The 18,687-nt window shown below is 58.2% G+C and overlaps 7 protein-coding genes across 7 annotated transcripts; 3 read left to right on the forward strand and 4 right to left on the reverse strand.

The window, feature by feature from the left end:
- Positions 1-1,244: 1,244 nt before the first annotated feature.
- Positions 1,245-2,591, forward strand: UV8b_03390 (uncharacterized protein; the record flags this gene model as incomplete). The annotated part of the gene is made up of 1 exon (XM_043140888.1): positions 1,245-2,591. The coding sequence occupies one exon, from the start codon at positions 1,245-1,247 to the stop codon at positions 2,589-2,591; it is 1,347 nt and encodes a 448-aa protein (XP_042996822.1).
- A 965-nt stretch (positions 2,592-3,556) lies between these two features.
- On the forward strand, positions 3,557-4,126 carry UV8b_03391 (uncharacterized protein; the record flags this gene model as incomplete). Its single annotated transcript, XM_043140889.1, has 1 exon — positions 3,557-4,126. The coding sequence occupies one exon, from the start codon at positions 3,557-3,559 to the stop codon at positions 4,124-4,126; it is 570 nt and encodes a 189-aa protein (XP_042996823.1).
- Positions 4,127-5,133: 1,007 nt separating this feature from the next.
- Positions 5,134-6,940, reverse strand: UV8b_03392 (uncharacterized protein; the record flags this gene model as incomplete). The annotated part of the gene is made up of 2 exons (XM_043140890.1): positions 5,134-6,749; positions 6,805-6,940. The coding sequence occupies 2 exons, from the start codon at positions 6,938-6,940 to the stop codon at positions 5,134-5,136; spliced, it is 1,752 nt and encodes a 583-aa protein (XP_042996824.1).
- A 1,047-nt stretch (positions 6,941-7,987) lies between these two features.
- Positions 7,988-11,243, reverse strand: UV8b_03393 (uncharacterized protein; the record flags this gene model as incomplete). Its single annotated transcript, XM_043140891.1, has 4 exons — positions 7,988-8,551; positions 8,621-10,335; positions 10,394-10,592; positions 10,686-11,243. 4 exons carry the CDS (start codon positions 11,241-11,243, stop codon positions 7,988-7,990), a joined length of 3,036 nt encoding a protein of 1,011 aa, XP_042996825.1.
- Positions 11,244-12,587: 1,344 nt separating this feature from the next.
- UV8b_03394 (uncharacterized protein) lies at positions 12,588-13,427 on the reverse strand (the record flags this gene model as incomplete). The annotated part of the gene is made up of 3 exons (XM_043140892.1): positions 12,588-12,685; positions 12,767-13,126; positions 13,196-13,427. 3 exons carry the CDS (start codon positions 13,425-13,427, stop codon positions 12,588-12,590), a joined length of 690 nt encoding a protein of 229 aa, XP_042996826.1.
- A 1,071-nt stretch (positions 13,428-14,498) lies between these two features.
- Positions 14,499-16,744, forward strand: UV8b_03395 (uncharacterized protein; the record flags this gene model as incomplete). The annotated part of the gene is made up of 4 exons (XM_043140893.1): positions 14,499-14,548; positions 14,611-15,306; positions 15,377-15,528; positions 15,600-16,744. 4 exons carry the CDS (start codon positions 14,499-14,501, stop codon positions 16,742-16,744), a joined length of 2,043 nt encoding a protein of 680 aa, XP_042996827.1.
- Positions 16,745-17,078: 334 nt separating this feature from the next.
- UV8b_03396 (uncharacterized protein) lies at positions 17,079-18,193 on the reverse strand (the record flags this gene model as incomplete). Its single annotated transcript, XM_043140894.1, has 2 exons — positions 17,079-17,708; positions 17,831-18,193. The coding sequence occupies 2 exons, from the start codon at positions 18,191-18,193 to the stop codon at positions 17,079-17,081; spliced, it is 993 nt and encodes a 330-aa protein (XP_042996828.1).
- Between the last annotated feature and the right edge of the window lie 494 nt (positions 18,194-18,687).

Consider the following 18,687-nt stretch of genomic DNA (forward strand, 5'->3'; position numbering starts at 1 on the left):
CTTGCGTTGCCGCTGGGGGAAGAAGGGGGGGCCGTCGATCCCGGCGTCTCGGGGCGTCTTGTGTTTGAGCTGGGCCGCACGGGCTGGCACTAGCGTGTGGTGGATAGATAGCCTCCTGTTTGGCCTTTTTCCTTTTTTGTCTGGGACGAGGCAGGCTCGGACCCCCGGGCTCGTACCTTTGCGAGCTGGCGTAGCAGCTGCAATCAGCCCAGCGCCTCTTTTCCAAGCCATCAATTCTTTCCATCCGGGCCGCAGGGCCGGTGTGCGCAGTTGGTTGAGTTCATGTTGCCAAGGCGCAGTATCCGCACTGTGGAGTTGCCGTAATCTGTGAATCTATATGCTACGTACACGGCACGGGTTCGCCAGGGGCTGCAGCAGTGAAGAATGAGGTATTATACATAGCTCAGGCTGATCAATCCCCACGGGCATTTATCATGCGCCTGGGCGGGGGGGGGGGGGGGGGGGGTCTTGTTCAGAGCGCACAATGCCCCCGGTGACATTGATTGGAGCAGTTACCCTAGGTACCTAGCGGCACGGTGCAGGGAGTATGGAAGAGCAGGTAGCGCGATAGCAGTGGGTGGGCGTGGGACGGGATGTGGCTCTATCAATGGTGGCAGTCAATGGTGGCAGTCAATGGTGGCGATCAATGGTGGCGGCTGGCTGGCTGCAAAAGCGCAGCTGCAAACATCAACTTTCCGGGGCTCAGTGCGCGCGGCGCGCCGTGCTGACAGCCAGAGTGCACACGGTGACGCCTTGATGACTCCAGTCGGGCGGTGTGGTGTCGGGCAGCAGCAGGCAAACCCCACGCTCTACGCCCCACGCTCCCAGCTCCCCAGGGCCGGATCAGGGTTGGGGGGGGATCTTGAGGGCAGCACAGCCAGCCAGCCGACGCCGACGCCGACACCGACAAAGTTGGTGGCCGCTGGCTGACGCCCACCTCAGGCGTGCCATTTGTTGAATCTTTAATTTCGCTTGCTCCGTCTTCATCTTGCATTTGTTCGGGGGGGTATTTTTTTTTTTTTCCTATTCTGTTTTCCATTGTTTAATTTCCCCCCCCCCCCCCCCCATTTTCTTTGCTACCTTTTCCGTCGTCTTTGGAGCAACTTCCACCCGTCCATCCGCCCATCCTCCCCCCCCCCTCCCCTCTTGTCTGTCGATCGACTCCCGATTGCGACCCGATTCTTCTGTCCCCCGCGTCCTGCCTGCACCGAGGCTCCTTCATGTGGACGCCGTCTCTTTCCTCCATGGGTCATCAGGGTCGGGTCGCTCTTCCCCGCGGCGGCCTGCTGCTCCTCGCCGTCCTGGCCTTGGCCATCCTGAGCTCGACCTATCTCTGGACCAGCACCCCGAGACCCAACGAGCTGGTGTCGACAGTCTTTGCGCACAACAACCCATCCTCCTTCACGCCGGGATCATCATCGTCGTCAGAAGCAGCAGCAGCAGCGGTCGACCACGACCACGACCACGACGCCCTCGCCCCCGAGCACTTCTCCGACCCGGCCGCCGACCCCCCCCTCCCAGATGCCGACCGGCCGCCGCCGCCGACCGCCGAGAGCGAAAAGGGCGACGGCTCCCTCGGCAAGCACTTCAGCATCCGGCCCAGCGCGAGAAACCGCGCGGCCCGCGTGCCCGGCTGCCTGTACCCCCTCCTGATCCACGTCACGCCCGACGCCCACTGCACCGGGGCCCTGGCCGCGTACGCCTCCATCGTCCGCAACGTCCTGGCCCAGCCCGAGGCCCTGCGCAACCGGACCTGCGTCCACGTCACCTACATCGACGCCAACCTCACCACCGTCGAGGACATGTACCGCTGGCGCGCCCGCCCCAACCCCTTTGCCCACCTGCCCGACTGCGCCGCCCTCGACGGCCCCGAGCTCAACAAGGTCGTGCCCCTGAGGTTCCAGGCCCTCGCCGCCATCGAGAAGCCCGAGTTCATGGAGACGCGGCCCACCTGGCTGGCCGCCCTGAACAAGGTCCACTCGTGGGGCTTCGACCTGTACCCGCGCGTGCTCATCGTCGACGCCGACTCCATCATCGTCCGGGACCTCGACCGCATCTTTGCCGACGCCGACCCGCGGGCCACCATCGTCGGCGCCCCCGACCAGTACGGCAACTGCCACGACCGCTCCCGCCTCAACGGCGGCATGATCCTGCTCCGGCCCTCGCGCTACTTCCACATCTCGGCCGCCGAGCTGCTCTACGACAAGCACGCCTCGTGCTTCAGCGGCCGCTGGGACCAGTCCGAGCAGGAGCTGCTCAACTGCATCTGCGGCTACCTGTACGACGGCTACCGGCCCCTCCGCCCCGAGTTCCAGTGCAGCATCATGCCGCTGTACAACTCGGTCTGGCCCAAGAACTACGGCTGCTCCGGCGCCAGGGTCGTGCCCGTGCGCAGCATCCACTTCACCCCCGCGCCCAAGCCCTGGGACATTCACGAGGCCGACTTCGACGCCAGGCCCGACACCCGCCTGTGGAAATGCATCAGGGACGCCGCGAGGAGCGACGGCGTCGACCAGCTGCGCTCGTGCAAGACGCTGACCCTGCAAGACACCATGTCCCTGCCCGAGGTGCCCGAAAGCAAGCAGGGCTAAGGGGCGAAGCCGTTTGACGGGGAGCCGGGGTGGAAAGAAAATAGGGGGGTGGGGGGGGGGGGGGGGGGGGGGGGGATGTTGGGCATGCATATGGGCGTTGGAGTACAATCAGGATACATAGTTCAACTAGCGCGATCTGCAGATTGGTTTATATCGGCGAACGGGGCGGAAGATGTATGCTTTGTGGATTTTTGGCCCAATCTTTGTTGTATCTCATCATGTATATTATGTGCATTGTATAGACGTCATTGCCGAGGGATTCGAGAAGCGCACCGTCGGCAGCAAACCGTGTAACGTCACTTGGGCAAATCCTTCAGCCGGCGGAGAGGGTCTTTGCCCGTTACAAATCCTGGCCTCGACACGCAGCCCTCTCCTGGTCGCACGGGGGGGTCCGAAGGCTCAGTCTCGTCCCGGGCGACTACGCCGGCGGCAGGATACGCAAGCGGCCTCCTCATGGCGTCGTCCCCTCGTATGGCATAAGAACACTCGACCGTGGTTGAAGCTGGACTTGCGCGCGCCGGATGTGTGATTTGATCGGGCCGCAAGGTCCGCAGCAGGACGCGAAATCACGACCGAGCGCTGCGTAGAGTGGACGAGAGAATCCGAATCCGCCAGCAGGGAGCAAGCACGTCAGCATGGCGGCGGAACTTTACTGCTTGCAGGGCAGTTTCCTCCTTCCTCGGTAGGTTCAATACAGCGACGGCTTCCCGCCAGGTTTCAGCTATGACTGTTGAGCGGGTTTGTGCTGGACAGTCGGGTCGGAAGAGCTTGGGATGCAGGCGGCCCCGAGCATCGTTTGATCCGCCCGATGGTCGGTGTGAATGGCTGCCCAGCACCCGCCGCATGGTCTTCCCTGTTCAATACTCGGCGGATGCCAGCCTCAGCGGCTGTAGTCAGAGACCGCGGTTGCCGGCCGCGGCCCCTGCACTTGGTTAGCGCAGAAGCGAATCCGGCCCGGCTTCGGCATGCGGTCTCGGCAACGGCAGGTCGGCCGCAGAGTCGCAGCGGGCCGTGAACAACGCGACCGCGACAATCGGGGGCGTGACGGAACACACGGCGCCGTGGACGCCCCGATGCTGGTGGTTATGTCGACAAGTAACGGGCCACCACGACGCCTGCCAGGTGAAACTGCCCAGTTGCGCACCAACCAGCGGACCGCGCTCCCCATGGCCATGCAGTGCGGTCGACTATCCGACGCGACGCGGCCCCGGCAATACGGCCATCGAAATATCCCGGCGTGGTCGCACGGTGCCTTACGGCCGCGGGATCCGCTTGGGCACGCGATGCAGGCCGTTTCTTCGACCGCGAAAATCAAAACAAGACGGGACCCCGGGCGACGTCGACCAGACGGACGACCTGGGACTGCAGCCCGGGAAAGCAGTTACGCACCGCCGGATCATCCAGCGTCCAGCATCAGCCCGGAGCCCGTTGCGCCTGAATGCGACCTGTTGTGCTTGGCCCGTACTACTATTGGCATCCTTTCCGGGGCGTGTTCTCAGGCCTTCAATCGCTCCTGCCGTGGCTCCCCGGAGTAGTGTGGCCCCGAAGTAGTGTGGCAGCGAGCTCCAAGGTCCCCCCAGCCTTGGTCCCTAAAACCAGACACCTCCTGACCTTCTAGCTTGGCCGTTTCAGGTTCACGTATAGGGCGTTGCAGCCTCGTCATGGCCAAGGATTCTCAACCCGTTACATCCTGCCGACTCGCCCTCGAGGCCAAGTGCTCTCGTACGACGGGTCATGTACCGAGCTCATTTGAGGCGACTGTAGCGGCCCTTGTCCCTTGATATCTAGGTATGCTGCATCAGCCCTGCATCAGCCCGCGTTTCTACCGTTCTCACGGCGTTATCCTGATGATTGGTGGAGACTTGCCTATAAGCTCGCACTATACTGTTCAAGCAACGAAGCTCGTCTTTACAGCCTCGATGCGCCACACTTCAACGGTGGTTAATACATTGAGGCGTAGGACCTCACACCCCTCGTCGGCCATGGCACCAAGTCAGATGGGCATCGTGAGCACCGGTCCCGTGTTTACCCTAGCTGGCGTGCAGGTCAATCGCCGCGGTGAGACTCTCTTCAGCAGCCCTGAAACGCTCGATGCACCGGATAGCAACAAACGTCTTTCCCTGTACCACGGTGTGATAGTTGCATAGGCCAGAGCTCGGAATAAATCTAGGCAAAAGGCTTCGGGAAGGGTCTTTTTGCCCACTGTCACAGAGGTCGCGAGCATGAATCTGGTATCTTGCATTGATCGATCCAGAATAGCGAATGCAGCGGCTCGACAGTCTCGACTTTAAAGTCGTGAGCATATCGAAACACCCGTCTATGACATGCTGTCTGAAAGACCAGCAATTCTTCTGCGCCATTTGCCACGAAAACAACATGCGGTCTTTTTTATTTAGCCCGTAAAAAACTTCCTAAGCTATATTGTCCACGACAGGCCTGAAGCTTGGCCAGACACCAAAGCACAGCTCGCTTCTCAGTCAACAAACACTGGTTGCCCACATGTCTTGAGGTTGATGCCACCGCTGGTTTCTGTGTCTTCAAATTACTCGGCATCTTCCCCATCGCGGCCAAAACTACTGCTGCTGCCGTCTTCAATAGTTCGCTCGGCAGGAAAAAACGAGATAGGCACACCTGTCATTGCTGCCTTTCGCCGGCCACTGATAACTGGCACCCAGTCTCCTAATCGCACACCCGAGAAATTACGAGAATTCTGATGGGCCATCATCTTTAGGCAATGGCCGCCAAGGTCCAAGTTTTCAACATTGAACGACAGCAATTGTTCTCTTTGTCCAGAACGCAGGAACCTGTTGCCCGCATACGGCCTTCCTATTATTGCAGTTTCATCATCGACTCTGTACTCGCGGAGGCAGCAAAGGCGAAGGTCCGGTGACGCGACCGAACACGCTTTCCAGGTTGAGTAGTCGGTAAACAGGATGATTCTCTCCCAAATCTCAGCAGGGAAAATCCCCGACGATTTGGCTGCCGCGCGACGATTACCAAGGACTTCAAAAAAGTCCACCATTGCGCAGAGCCCGGGCCACAGTTCGCCAAGCCGTTTTGCGGACCCCGTGGAACCTGTCCTTCGCAAGAGGTCAACGGTGTGAGGATAACTACGAGCGCCTGGCACTAGTTCCGGCCGCTCCCGCGGATGTGAGCTCAGGGTGTTGCGGGCCTGGAGAATGGACAGCTGAAGCGGCCTAGTGACTCGAATGAACGGTTCGTCGTCTTCGTCTTCGGATTGGAGAGCAACTTCAGCAAGGGCTATTTCGAAAAGCGACATGACGACCATGTAAAATGGGCGCCGCCTCTGGCACTGACGACCAAGGCCAAAGTCAGCAGCCTCGGTGATGGCCTTGCCATCAACCACAAGGGTGAGACTGACAAGAACATCGTCTTCAAGCCAGTACAGTGTCGACTCGGGGGATACCCCTGGTGTTTCCTCTGGCAGATGAGCTGGAAAGCCAAACTCCAACAGCAGACCATCATCGTCACCGTAGATTGTTCGTTCATAAAACCATCCAGGCGAGCACCTCCTATTCCTTCCAAGACTAAACTTTTCTTGAGGCCAGAAGTCAGCCTTTCCAGAAGCGATCGACACGAGCGAAAATGCCAGCTCGCGAAAGGGAAAAGAATCCGGACTCCATTCGGTACCGAATTGTGCAAGGGAACAACGGCCATACTTGATATGTACCTGGGCCAGAACATGGGTTAGGAAAGCATGTCGAGCGTTTCGAATGTCTGTCCTTGGAGACACAACGCGAAACTCATACTCAAGTGCCTTGTCCGGCTTGGGCAGCGGCAAAGCTGGTGATGCCAAATGCTCTTCTGGGCAAAGCTCCAGAGATACTGTTGGCATGTAGTCGTAGATGCTCTCCCGGATTGCGCGGAGCCACAGATTGTCGGCCCGTGGAATATTATCCAACTTCCAGTGGATGCCGTAGTTCATGGTCAGAATTTCACGATCAAGGTTGATTATGTAAACGTTTTCGATGAAGCCAAAGTCCGAGTCTAGGACCGGAAATGATGTAGGGAACTCGTGAAGGCCCAGGTCAGTCGTAACATCCTCGTCGAGCACGACGTCCTTTTGAATCAGGTTCGCGCTTTTTTCAAGCTGGAATTCAATGTCTGCATAGTAGGCTCGCATTGACTCGAGCCATTCTGCGAATTAAACAACGTCAGCGTGAATAAGTGAAAGACCAACGGCCCAGCGTACCACGGTATTCTGCAGGATCCTCGGGAATGCTCATGACGATGGTGGCACCAAGCCCTTCATAATAGCTGTCGTATTGGACGTAGTAGGCATAGTAGCGGCCGCGAAAGCGAAATACTTTTAAGCCACGAGTTCCCATTGCAACCAGCGGACGTAAATCGAGTTGTGATTGCCGGCCTCGCTTTGCTAGAGTGGATTTCTACATCCAAGTTGAGTAGAAGGGAGTGAGCCTGACCAGCGAAAGGCTCGGGGCAGGAAGCACCAGACCAAAGCGGTCTGGTGACTGCCTCTGCCCTGCCCTGCCTGTAGTCTGAGGCTTGAGGCGTGAGGCGTGAATTTAGGCCATCTGTTGGCTAGAGAGCATTCACGCTGCCGTCAATGCGCCGCGCCGTGCACAATACAGTGCCGCTCAAGTCAGGACCTACTGTATCGAAAGGAGACATCAAACGGCTCATCGCTGTCTGATTGGCCACACGAGCAACGAAGCCTCACTGTGCAACGCCACGTGATTAAGCGCAACCATGAACAGCCACATCGTCACCCAATCTTTCCCGTTGCATCTTTCGTTTCGACTTTCTAGTGCCAAGAACGAGGCCCAGGTTTATTCAACAAGATTATGCATCTAGTTTTGAAAAAACCTTTATTCTGATATTGCTGTCCTCCGCCATTCCATCTGCTAACTTTCCTTACGCAATTATATCCGCTTGGGTGGGCTTGTCCTGAAGACTGGAATGGAACCGCAAAGCTCACCTATGGGGCAACAAGTTCAACTCGTTTCGCCAAAGTCCATACGAGCTCGACAAGTACCATCGACTCCTTCATAAATAAACTTCCCGCCGCAGCACGTCGAGATTCTTAGAATTGACCATTGTCATTGAGCATTTCCAGGAATGGCGCTCAAAATGCCAGCTTTGACAAGATGCATCCTCGTTCCTCTACGAGCTAAGATATATTCCACTTGTGCTGCTATTCTGGCTGCTGAAATCGAAAATGTCATTCTGAAAATTTGCACGATATGCTCTGGATTTACCATGTATAGCTGTGAGTCAATCGGCATCCCGACCTAAACCCCGGTAGCAACGTGCTAACTTGGCAGACAAAGATTCTTACATATAAACCATATTTTCATTATATAGCAATAACAAATGGAAGAAAAAAAAGAGAGAAAGTCATTGAGCCCAACCCATTACATCTTCTCCTTGATTGGCAAGGCCCAGTCCTCTGGCATTTTCCACTTGGTCTCTCTCTTCTCTCCGCCATTGACCATGACATCACGCAGCTCTACCGAGCCTTTATGTGAGCTGTGACCTAGAGACTTTTCAGCACTAGAAAGCAGCGACAAGTAAAAAGAGTCCTCCTTGTCATCTTCGCCTCCCTTCTGGTGGCAAGCCCACTTTAGTCTCCTAGCTTGGTCCATGGCCAACTCCATGAGGTCCTCACGGCCACTGACGGCGTCGGATTTCATTCCCGCAATTTCCTCGAGCAGGTGGACGTGGATGTCGCGGGCCGCTCTATGGTTGCCGCACGTGTTGTGGAAGCTGGCTCGGAGGGTTTCGCACTCGACGGTGAGTTTATGCAGAGCACCATACACGTCACGCAAATTGTAGCAAATGCTCTCAATCAAGGCAATCGCGGCTGCCTGGTGTCCTGCGGCAAACTTGACTTCGCACAGACGTCTTCCAGTTGCAACGGTGGCCGATCCGCTCCAGGTGCGACTCATGCGGGTGTCCCAGAGGTATTGCAAAACTTGCTGCAAACGGGGGTCAGCATGGTTTCCTTTCCAAAGGCTCGTTGTGGTTCAGAAGTTGCTTTTACTTACCTCGAGCATGGAAAAGTTCTTTCGCTCGCCAAGAAGCCGGATAATTACGTTCAATTGATCCAGAGGAATGCTGCCGAAATTGATGTCGAGGTGTCCAACCTTTAACACGTCGACTAGAATCTCGGATGATATTCTCTGCAGCTCCGCGAGGGTTTTGTCGTCCTCGACCTGGACTTTGCGTGAAAAGTATCCGGAAATCTTGAACGCCAGCTCAACGACCCTGGAGTGCTCCGTCTTTGTCAACTGTTTGAAGTAGACTCGCGACCAGTGCAGGAACTGCAGAGAAAGGTCAAAGTTTCTCGTCGGGAAGACTTCGAGACTGACTTTGACCAGAGACTCTAGCAAGGCGAGTGAGACAACCTTCTTGGTCACGTTGGCGAGGCTCAGTTCGAAAAGCTGCCAGATGGAATCAGAAGCCAGCGAGGCGGGACAAAAGTCCTTGAACATTTCCCACATTTCGGATCGAAGCCCGCGGGCCTCGTTCTCTCGCCCCTTGAGCTCAAGGAAGGAAAGGAGTCGAGCACCTGCCGCCAGTCGGACCCAGATGGGCCGTCGACGCTGCCTCACCGAGACGGACCAGGACTCATACAGACACGTCTCGGTGTAGACTTCTCGAATGATTTCATCCAGCATCTTTTCCCGCTCGTAGCCGCAAAGGAGTTGCTCCAGAGCATGGATGAAGACGAAACAGCGTCGGTCGAGTTGGATGAGCTGATCGTGTTTGAATCCCATATGCCCCTCGGAGCAGAGGATCCCACCCAGCGTCACTTCTTCCTTGATCATCTGGATGAGCTTGATGCCATGCTCCACCGAGGAAAGCTCACGGTACATCTTGGCGATGCTTCGAGAAATGTCGAACAGGACGACTTCATTGCGTTCTTCGACAAGGAGACTCACAGTGTATTCTTCGATGATCTTGATGGCGGCGGTTATGTTTTCTCGTCGCTTCTGTTTACGGTGGTACTCGATGATGCGAGTCAACGCTACGAGAACCTTTTCATGGGAGCAAGGAAACTGCAGCTTTAAAGAGGCAAAGGCTTCAATCAAGAGAGTCTCTGCCCGGTGTCCAAGCTCAGGATGACTCTCAAACAGCAGCGTGAGACGGTACTTGGCAATCTCAATGAGGGCGGTGATGGCCTCGCGGTCTTCGTAGAGGTGGAGGTCGCAGCGGCAGAGTTCCTCGTAAATAGCCACTGCTTCGTTGTATCGCAAGGACTCGAGCTCCAGAATCTTGGCCAACTCGATGCTGGCGCGGACATACAAGTGATGGGTAGTGCCAAAGTCTGAGAGTATCAGGGCGCGGAAGCTTTCAGCCAGTCGCAGTCGCTCGCCAAACTCTTCGTGGGCGCCCAGGACGACAATGTATTCCTGGTACACCTCGAACAGCTGCTCGGTGCTTATGTCGCACTCGTGGCGATGCTTCTCAAGCGAGCCCCAGAGCAAGCGAAACCATCTCAGCGATTGCGCATCATCGGCATGGGGTTGGAGGGAGAGACAGATCCTGACGAGAATGTCCAGGTAGGCCGGCGGGCATGTGTCTAGCCCGAACTCGTCGAAGCCGCGCAAGATCAACAGCAGAGACTCTGTTGACCCGCGGATTTCCAGCCAGCGATTGAGCGTCTGCAGCTGAAACTCTGCCTTGAGTTGAACCAGTCTGGTCAGGATGACCTCGAACCTCGCCTCGAACTGCGCAATCACTGTCTTGTCGCTACCAACTGCTCCGGGGTTAGCGAGATGGACTGTCGATCAAGACATTGTTGGGGCGGGAGTTACCCTGTCGGTGGCTGCAGATTGAGGCAGTAACGTCTACGACAATGTCCACAATCATGGACAAGGCCGACTGAAAGATGGAAGACATCTTTTCGGAGCATGAATCGTCGTCTAGTTTCGTCGCCATGCGTAGGATGATGGCGGTGGCTTCCTCGAGGACCGAGAAGAATCTCTCAATTGCAATTGTATATTTCTGCGCGAACTGTGTGTTTGCCACCTCATTAGTCCCGGCATTCTTTCCAGCTCGGGGAGAACCCTGTCCGGACTTGCTCGCAGACGCTGCAGTCTTACTTACGCTCAATAATCTTTTGCATGAGGAGAGGACCAATGCGGAGCTCTCAGACGTGGACATGTCAATGAGTTTCATGGTCATGATGATTTTGTCAAATTTTGTGGCAAAGCCTTCAGCTTTCTTGAGCATCTTATCGAGTCGGCTGCCTTGGTTGGGCATATATCGGAGCCTCTCGTTGGTCACCATGGCCAGGAACTCCTCGGACGTGACGGCACGCTTGAAGTCCATAGGCTGACCTACAAGACGCACATAGCGGTCCAAGGCCTTCTTTGTGTGGGTTTCAAGCTCGACCGGGAGCCCAGCGGCTGCTTCCGGCCTGGCGTCGTGCTTCCAGATGGCCAGAGTGTCATACAGCTGAGGGGTGTAAGAGGAGAATGATATTTCGCGCCTAGAAATTGTAGACAGTGCGCCTGATACATGCCGTCTCCTGGCTGGTATATCGCCGTGAGATATCACAGTGCCCTCATTCTCTAGAACGTCGTGGATGACGCTTGCGGGAGGGGCGTCTTCAGATGTGACAGACGGTGATCGGACAGAAAAGTGGTCGAGCTTGGGCTTCATGGCCAGCCCGGCTGAGTCGAGCTGGTACACTGGGTGCCATGCGGAACTTAGTGCTCGGTCGAGCCAAAAGGGATGTTTCGGACATGACTTACGCCTCGCTTGACTTAGCATTGCAACGTTTGGAGCCGGACGAGACGGAAAGCACAGAGGACACGTCGATTCGATCAGGCGTGAATGGACAAGGGAAGGTCAGACGTAAGAGGCATGCGAGAGGAAACGTCTATTTCAACCCGGAACGACGGGATTTCACTATGCGAAATTCAGTCTGGGGATGATACGCAGCGCTGCTCATGCCAAGCTGCCTAGTGGTCTCCAATATCGTTTCGAAAAAAAAACCCCCCCCGTACGGTTCTTGCGGCTCTTGCTAGAATCAGCCAACACCCCCTTGGCCCTTCAACGAAGGTCCCCCAAATTAGCGTGGAACAATCTGGACCAAGACAAGACCAGTAATGCCACTTCCGGAAGCAAGAAACATCCCTGCGACAAGGGTTCGGAGTCCACGGCAGATCAAGTGGGTTCAAAGCTTCAAATAGTTTGCAACTAGACCAACTCCGCGTTCCAAGGCTGAAGTTAGTCCAAGGGCCACGCCACGTCTCGCCTCGCCCTGGCTCTTCCCGGACCGAGCCGGAATACCCCTAGTTGGTTAGCTTCAGCCCATTTTCGCTGGTTAGCTTCAGTCCATTTTCGCGACGCGTCACCAGATGCGCTAGGTTAGCGGGGTGAGCTGCACGGCTGCGGGACGAACCACGCGTCCAGGCTTGAGGGGTGTAGGTCGCTAGCTGGGCCCTTGCGACCGGTTATGGGAATTTGGCAAGCTGAACGACTCTTTTGGGAATGAGTCGCCCGCGACTATCGAAGACGCTGCGCGGAGATGCCGCTCCCTTGCAAATGCTGATGGATCTTTGGCATGGTTGGCCTCCAGGGGTTCAAACGCCCGGGCGTGGGCATGGTTTGATGCTTGCGTCGAGAAGTGAGAAGTGTGTATGTGGCGGAATGGTGGGAAGGTAGCATGGTCTCGACAAAACATGGGATTCTTCACATCGGGATTTCGCATCGCTCAGGGTTGCGACGGCGCCGGATACAGAAGGCCGAATCAGCTTGACCCTATCGAGGCATTGTCGTTTACTCCGCAGAGCTCCTTTCCCACTTTCTGTCTACGTTCCTGTAGCTCATGCAGGCTCACGGCTAGGCCATAATCGGGCCAACGTCAAATCGAATCACCAGGCGATATCTCTCGACACCCCGACGCTTCCCACAATTTCCTCCACCCCGACCATCGACTCTGGATACTTGTTGCCACGTGCCCGTCCATTCATCCACCTGTTCCCTGTTCTCACCAACCGCCTACTTTTTGGGCCTAACACCTCGCACACTGGATTCCGTTTTGGCTGGGCCGCTCGGGACAACCTGTCTCGTCGTGCTGGTAGCCGTCGGAGCCACCACTACCACCAAACATTGTCAGCAAACCAGAAATGAAGACATGCGTAAATGCACCATGAGCCAGTTCACGCGCAGCCACTCACGGATCGCGTTTTGTTTCTCCGCGCTCAGGCCCTGGACGCTCTTGAGCCCCCCCTCAAGCACGTAGATTCTCGTCTTGGTAGCAAGCTGGCCCGTCGTCTCCGATACTGGCGGGTTAAAAGTCCGTATGAGGTGCCTGGCGTACCAGTACGCGGTGATGTGCGATCGCGCCATGCCCATGTCGCAGACGAAGACGACGGCATCGGGCAGCTTCTCCGCGCGCGTGGGGAACAGATCTGCGGCTTGGTACTTTTGCGCATTGTCCCGACGCGCTTTGAACGCCGGCTCGTTGTAGCTGTCCACATTGTCCTTGATATCAAACTCGACGGCGTTGATGATTTTCTTGGTCATCTTGATTTTGTCTGCGCCCGGTCATTAGTATTCTGGATGATCAGGAATTCAGGACCAGGTGTGGGAAAGCTAGCGCGTACCTTGGCAGTCGACGACTTTGACAACGAGGCCGGATCGCCCGCTGGTCAGAAGCGCGTGCAGTTCCTCGGCAGTCATGTAGCCCATCTGCTGGTAGGCATAGTGGCCAAAGACGTTGATGGAGTTGGTTCCCTTTCCCTCGGAGAGGTCTGAGTGGTCAAGGACGGACTTGTTTGTTATGGCTCGGGGCTTGGGCCATGGCGAAGGTGCCTGGGACTGAGTCGCAGTTGCCATTGTCAAAGATGATGCACTTGGCAGAAACCACACGGACCTGGGGGAATGGAGAGACGAGCGCTTGACGGAGGATTGTTGGTCGTGTTTCAACCGAGACGTGGCGGCTGAGAAATGCTACCTCAATTCCACGCGAGGCAAGCGGGAATCGACCGAGGTCTGGTTTTCTTAAACCGTGGAGAGGGAGTGGTTTGCCTCCGGGGAAGAGGGAGAGAAATGATTACATTCCACCCGCACTTACACACTTGCACCACTTGCACTCGTTGGAGCTTCAGGTCGGTAGCTCCGCGCCATGGAGCTATGAGTTCTGAACCGTGAAGCTCCAAAGGCCAGAAGCGGAGCAACGAAAACTGCTGGCCCTGCTGCAACTAGCGATCGGTCGCAAAGCTGGAGATGCAAGGGTCCGACACGTCACATGGGCATTCTCGGCAGCGGCACGCAACGAGGCGTTTCGGTAGGGAGCTGAAGGGGCTAGCAATGTAGGGGGACAGCCGCCAACGGTGAGATGCAGGGTGCGGCCTAGCGGCTAACCCACACAGCTTTCTTCGGCCAGCCGCTACTTGCTGGATTCAGACGAAGCAGGGCTGTGGCCGGCGGGCGTGTGACTCGTTTCGTCTGGGGCGCGGCTGACACGGCGCTCCCTGATGTTCCACTTTCGGCACCATTACACCATCGGAGAGCATGCAGGGTCATGGGCATGGGCACGAGCAGGCTGCAGGGCTAATTGGCGCCCTGCCGCGATCTATCAAGAGGGTAGTGATTCCCGCCAATGCGACTAGCGAAAAGGGGGGGTCCAGCTAGTAAATTCAACGTCGACTTGACATACGAAACGCAACGCAACGTTGGCCACCATGTTGTCCCGTCGGCTCGTTGTGCGCGGCAGCCATGACTACACCTCGCCTGCCCGAAGAAATCACGGCAGCAGATGCAAACATATGAATGAGGGACATGTCTCGTCCATCAGCGTTGGATCTGCACGTTCTAGCTGTATCCTTGGACCGCTACATGAAGGCGGTCGTTCACCTTTGATCACATAGCTGCTCGGGTCACCACCATCCAGACTTTTTGACAAAGATGGCCTTGAATCTGGCGCCGTACCACACGGCCATGCGAATCGGCCAAGGGTCAGAGACCGCCGCGTGGCCCCAAACACTTGCGTCGACTCCCCCGCTAACCTGGCGAATAGCTTCAACTCGTACACGCACGAGATCATGATGAACGACGCCGTCGTGTTCGACGAGGCGGCCGCCGGCGGCGACCACTACCAGAGCGACACCAAGCAGGTCAGCCAGATCGTCACCTACTGCACCCGCCACGTGGACAAGCTGTCGGACATTACCGACGCCATGAACGTCTCGGCCGCGCTGAGCATCAAGACGGCCACAGCGGGCGGCGGCTTGGCCGGGTCCTTTGTCGACGCCAACAAGTTCAAGGAGAGCTCCATCAACTTTTTCGTGCAGGTGCGCGTGGTCAACCAGACCATCATGGCCGAGGACGTGACCAAGTTCAACGCCATCAAGGGCGTCTCCGACACGAGCAAGTTCATGAAGGTGTACGGCGACTCCTTCATCTCGGGCTTCATCGAAGGAGGCGAGCTCGACGCCCTGGTGTCCATCAAGGTGACGGACTCGTCGAGCGTGCGCGACATCAAGGCGTCGCTCGAGGCGCACTTTGGCCAGGGCGCCGCCGCGGGGGGCAGCCTGAACGCCAGCCTGGGCATCGACAAGCAAAAGACGGTGCAGAACTCGGAGACGACCATCACGGTCAACTGGAACGGCGGGGGTGACATCAAGGAGCCGCACGAGCTGTGGTCGATCGAGTCGCTGACCAGGGTGGCGGCCGCCTTCCCCAACAACGTGGCGAGATGTCCCCAGAGGACGCAGTAAGCTAAGCCCCGTCCCACGCTGTTTGAGAATAGAACTGTGGGAAGGCACCGACTGACGTTGGCCCAGCGCCATCATCACCAAGTACGACAGCCTGCGCAGCTTCCAGCTGGAGCAGCCGAAGCCGTCGGTGCTGGACTACGACATTGCCAGCCTGTACACCAACGACCTGCTCGACTCCATGATGTCGTACAAGAACATCTGGAAAAAGCTTCACGTCGGTGAGTCTGTTTGCAAGCTGCGAAAACTACGTTTGTTGGGGAAAGCAAAGCTGACTGCGGTTGCTTTGCAGACGCCAGCGACTTTGAGCTGGGCCTCGTCACGTTGCAAAAGGCCGTCCCGCCGCGAGCCAAGCCGCCGCGCAGGGACAACAACGGCAACGGCAACGGCAACGGCAGCGGGCACGGGCGGAGGGGCGAGCGCAGACACTTCATCGAGGACGTGGTCCAGACGGCGCGCGACCACTCAGACGACAGCGTCGACAGGGTGCTCGAGCTCGTCAAGCTGCTGCACTCGCCCGCCGGGAGCCATTCCTCCCAGGGGTCCCAACCGCAGACGTCGCAGGACTTTGACTACCCGGACAATGCCGGCGTGCCCTACGAGCCGGACGACCACGGGCTGGAAAAGGCCCGCAAGGACTGCCGGCTCGAGATGATCAAGATTGTCAAGGAGGTCGACGCCGTGATTGAGAATCCGTCGCTGGCTCTCGACAACAGCCGCGACGCGGGCTTCCTGAACCCCTCCATCTTCCGGAAGCTGCTGCCCATCGTGACGCCCGTGCCGGCCCAGAAGCCGCCGACCTCCTCGGCGCCCGGGCTGCTCGCTCGCGGAAGCCTTTACAACGAGCCGGGCAGCCTCCCCTCGGCGCTCAGGCAGCACCACGACGAGGCGCAGAGGGACGGCAAGGCCACCCACTTCGTCATGGCTGGCTGGGCCGGCGACCACGGCACCCATCAGCCACCCAAGACCTTTTTCGACCTGACGCAGGGCGGCCTCACCACCAAGCACGTGGTGAAGAAGATTGAGATGTGGAACCACACGCAGGAGAAGAACGAGTACATGGTGGGGTACCGTCTCACGTTCAGAAACGGGTCGACGGCGGTGGTCCGCATGAGCGACAAGGGCGTGGCCCCGACAGAGGAAAAGGGTGCTGCCCCCGCGCAGTCTCACCACGTCTTTGAGGTGGAGGACAATGATCGCATAGTGTCGGTGCAGATGACGGCCGGCCTCTTTTCCGAGTTCCCCGTGCTCCTCATCAGCTCCATCAAGGTGGTCACGGCCGCGGGCAAGAGCAAGGTACTTGGCCACACGTTGCCCTCCAACTCGGTGACGCTGTGGACAGAGGCCCCGGCCGGAAACTACTCGCTCAAGGGGTTCTGGGGGCAGAGCGGCAGCTCGTTTGACCGCCTGGGCGTGTTTTACGGCCTTGACGAATGAAGGGAGTGGCTGGTTGGGGTTGGTAGCCTGGTGTAGAGTAACGTTTATATCTAATTGCTCCCGGCTGACAACGTTTGGCTCGGTGAAATTTCGTGTGTTCCAGATTTGGTTTGGCCCAGTACGCCATGCTGCTTGCGTGATGGATGAAAGCAGAAGTAAAGAGAAATCCCATCCGGGACGGGCCTTTTTTTTTTTTTTTTTCCAACACATTTTGCGAGTCCTACTGATTCTCGACTTGTCCCGTCCCGGCGCGCATCACAAGAGTCATCATCACAAGGCACAGACAGTGAAACGCAAACAAACAACAAGACTCCCCGTCATTACAGACTCGTCACTACAGCCCCAGCACGGCCACTTTGTACTCGCGCAGATGGCTGTACGGCATCAAGACCAGCTGCACCACCAACCCAGCACGGCATAGCTCGAGGCCGTGATCCCACTCCAGCTCGTCGCGGTCCTTGACCAGCCGCAGCTCCCTCATCCTCCGGCCAATCCGCGCAGGCAGCTCGTCCACGCTGTCCACGTAGCCCGTGCTCGCCCGCCTGACCTCGTCAAACTTGGCCTGGCTGACCCGGACGAGGCCCGACGGACCGACCGTCGGGACGTGCACATGAGCGCTCCCGGCGAGCGTGTCGTAGCCGCTCATGGTGACCTCGAAGCTCTCGGCGCGCCCGGTCGTCGTCTTCTCGAACGAGCGGCTCGTGGAGAAGAAGAGCGCCTTGACCCTGACGGTGACCTTTTCCGTGGACCGCGTCGAGACGGCCTCGTCGCTCGTGCTGACGTAGACTCCCGCGTCGCCCCCGAGCACGTAGCACGCGGCGTAGTAGTCGCCGAAGCGCTCGGCGAACAGGGCCTCGCCGCCCGGCCGCGACAGCAGGGCCTTGGCCTCCCACGACAACCTGGGCTCGCGGCCGAAGCGCACCGCGCCGTGGCGCATCAGGCACGTCCTCGACACCCTGTTGGTCTGCGGGCCTTTGTCAGCTCCAGCAACGGCGGGGTTGTCTTTGCCGCCTCCCTCGGGCAAGCTGCTGCGGAGGGTTTTGAAGGAGTGTTAGGAAGGGGGGGGGGGAAGGAGGGCAAACTCACGTCCTTGGTGGTCAGGACCGTCTTGTCGTAGCTGCCCGTGACGCTGGCCTTGAGGAAGGCGCAGCCGACGGTTGCGCCGAGGCTGCCGCTCGTGTGCTCCGTGCCGGTGGAGTGGCTGGTGCTCTCGCTGTCGCGGTAGGTGGCCTTGCCCTCGACGGCTCCCTCGTAGAGCAGCTTCTGGGCGCGGAGGTGCTGCGCGTCCCAGGGGGACGAGGTCGTCAGCCACGGGTTGGGCGTCGCGATGCGCCGCGAGGAGAAGCCGGTGCCGAGGGGGATTTCCTGGCGCGTCCAGGGCACGACGACTTCTCTGCCGACGGCGACCTGTCGCTGCGGCGTGGGGATCGGGAGGTGCTGGATATCCATGGCGGCGACGTTGTCGGGCTGGAGGGCAGTCGCGGCGTGTTTCGCTGCGGGTGGCTAACGCAGCGCCGGGATGCTGTCGTCGTCGTCGCGACACCCCGTGGACGCGGCCGACATTGACCGGCTGAAGGGGGTTATCAGAACGCTGCTGATGGAAACGGCGGGCGAAACCTGCCTCGGGGGGCGGCACCTTGGCCAGCTCGTTGGAATTGTCGGCGCCGCCGCCGGGCCACCAGGGGAACCCAACCCATCTCCCTGCATGACGCGGCTGAGCAAAACGATTAGCAATTTTTTTTCCTTGTCGACCGCGCGGCCCGACGATGGCGGCATCTGGGCCAGTCTATACGCCAGACTATTTTCCCCCTCCAGAGGACGTGCCGTCATCCTGCACCCAGTGGCGGCCCGGGGTGCAGAAGACACGTCGTCGGCCCCGGGAGGCAGATGACCGCTTCAGCTTGCTGCGAGCAAGCCACGGCGCGGGCGCTACGCCGCATCGG

The sequence above is a fragment of the Ustilaginoidea virens genome, chromosome 3, assembly GCF_000687475.1.
Source record: "Ustilaginoidea virens chromosome 3, complete sequence".
NCBI classification, from domain to species: Eukaryota; Fungi; Ascomycota; class Sordariomycetes; order Hypocreales; family Clavicipitaceae; genus Ustilaginoidea; species Ustilaginoidea virens.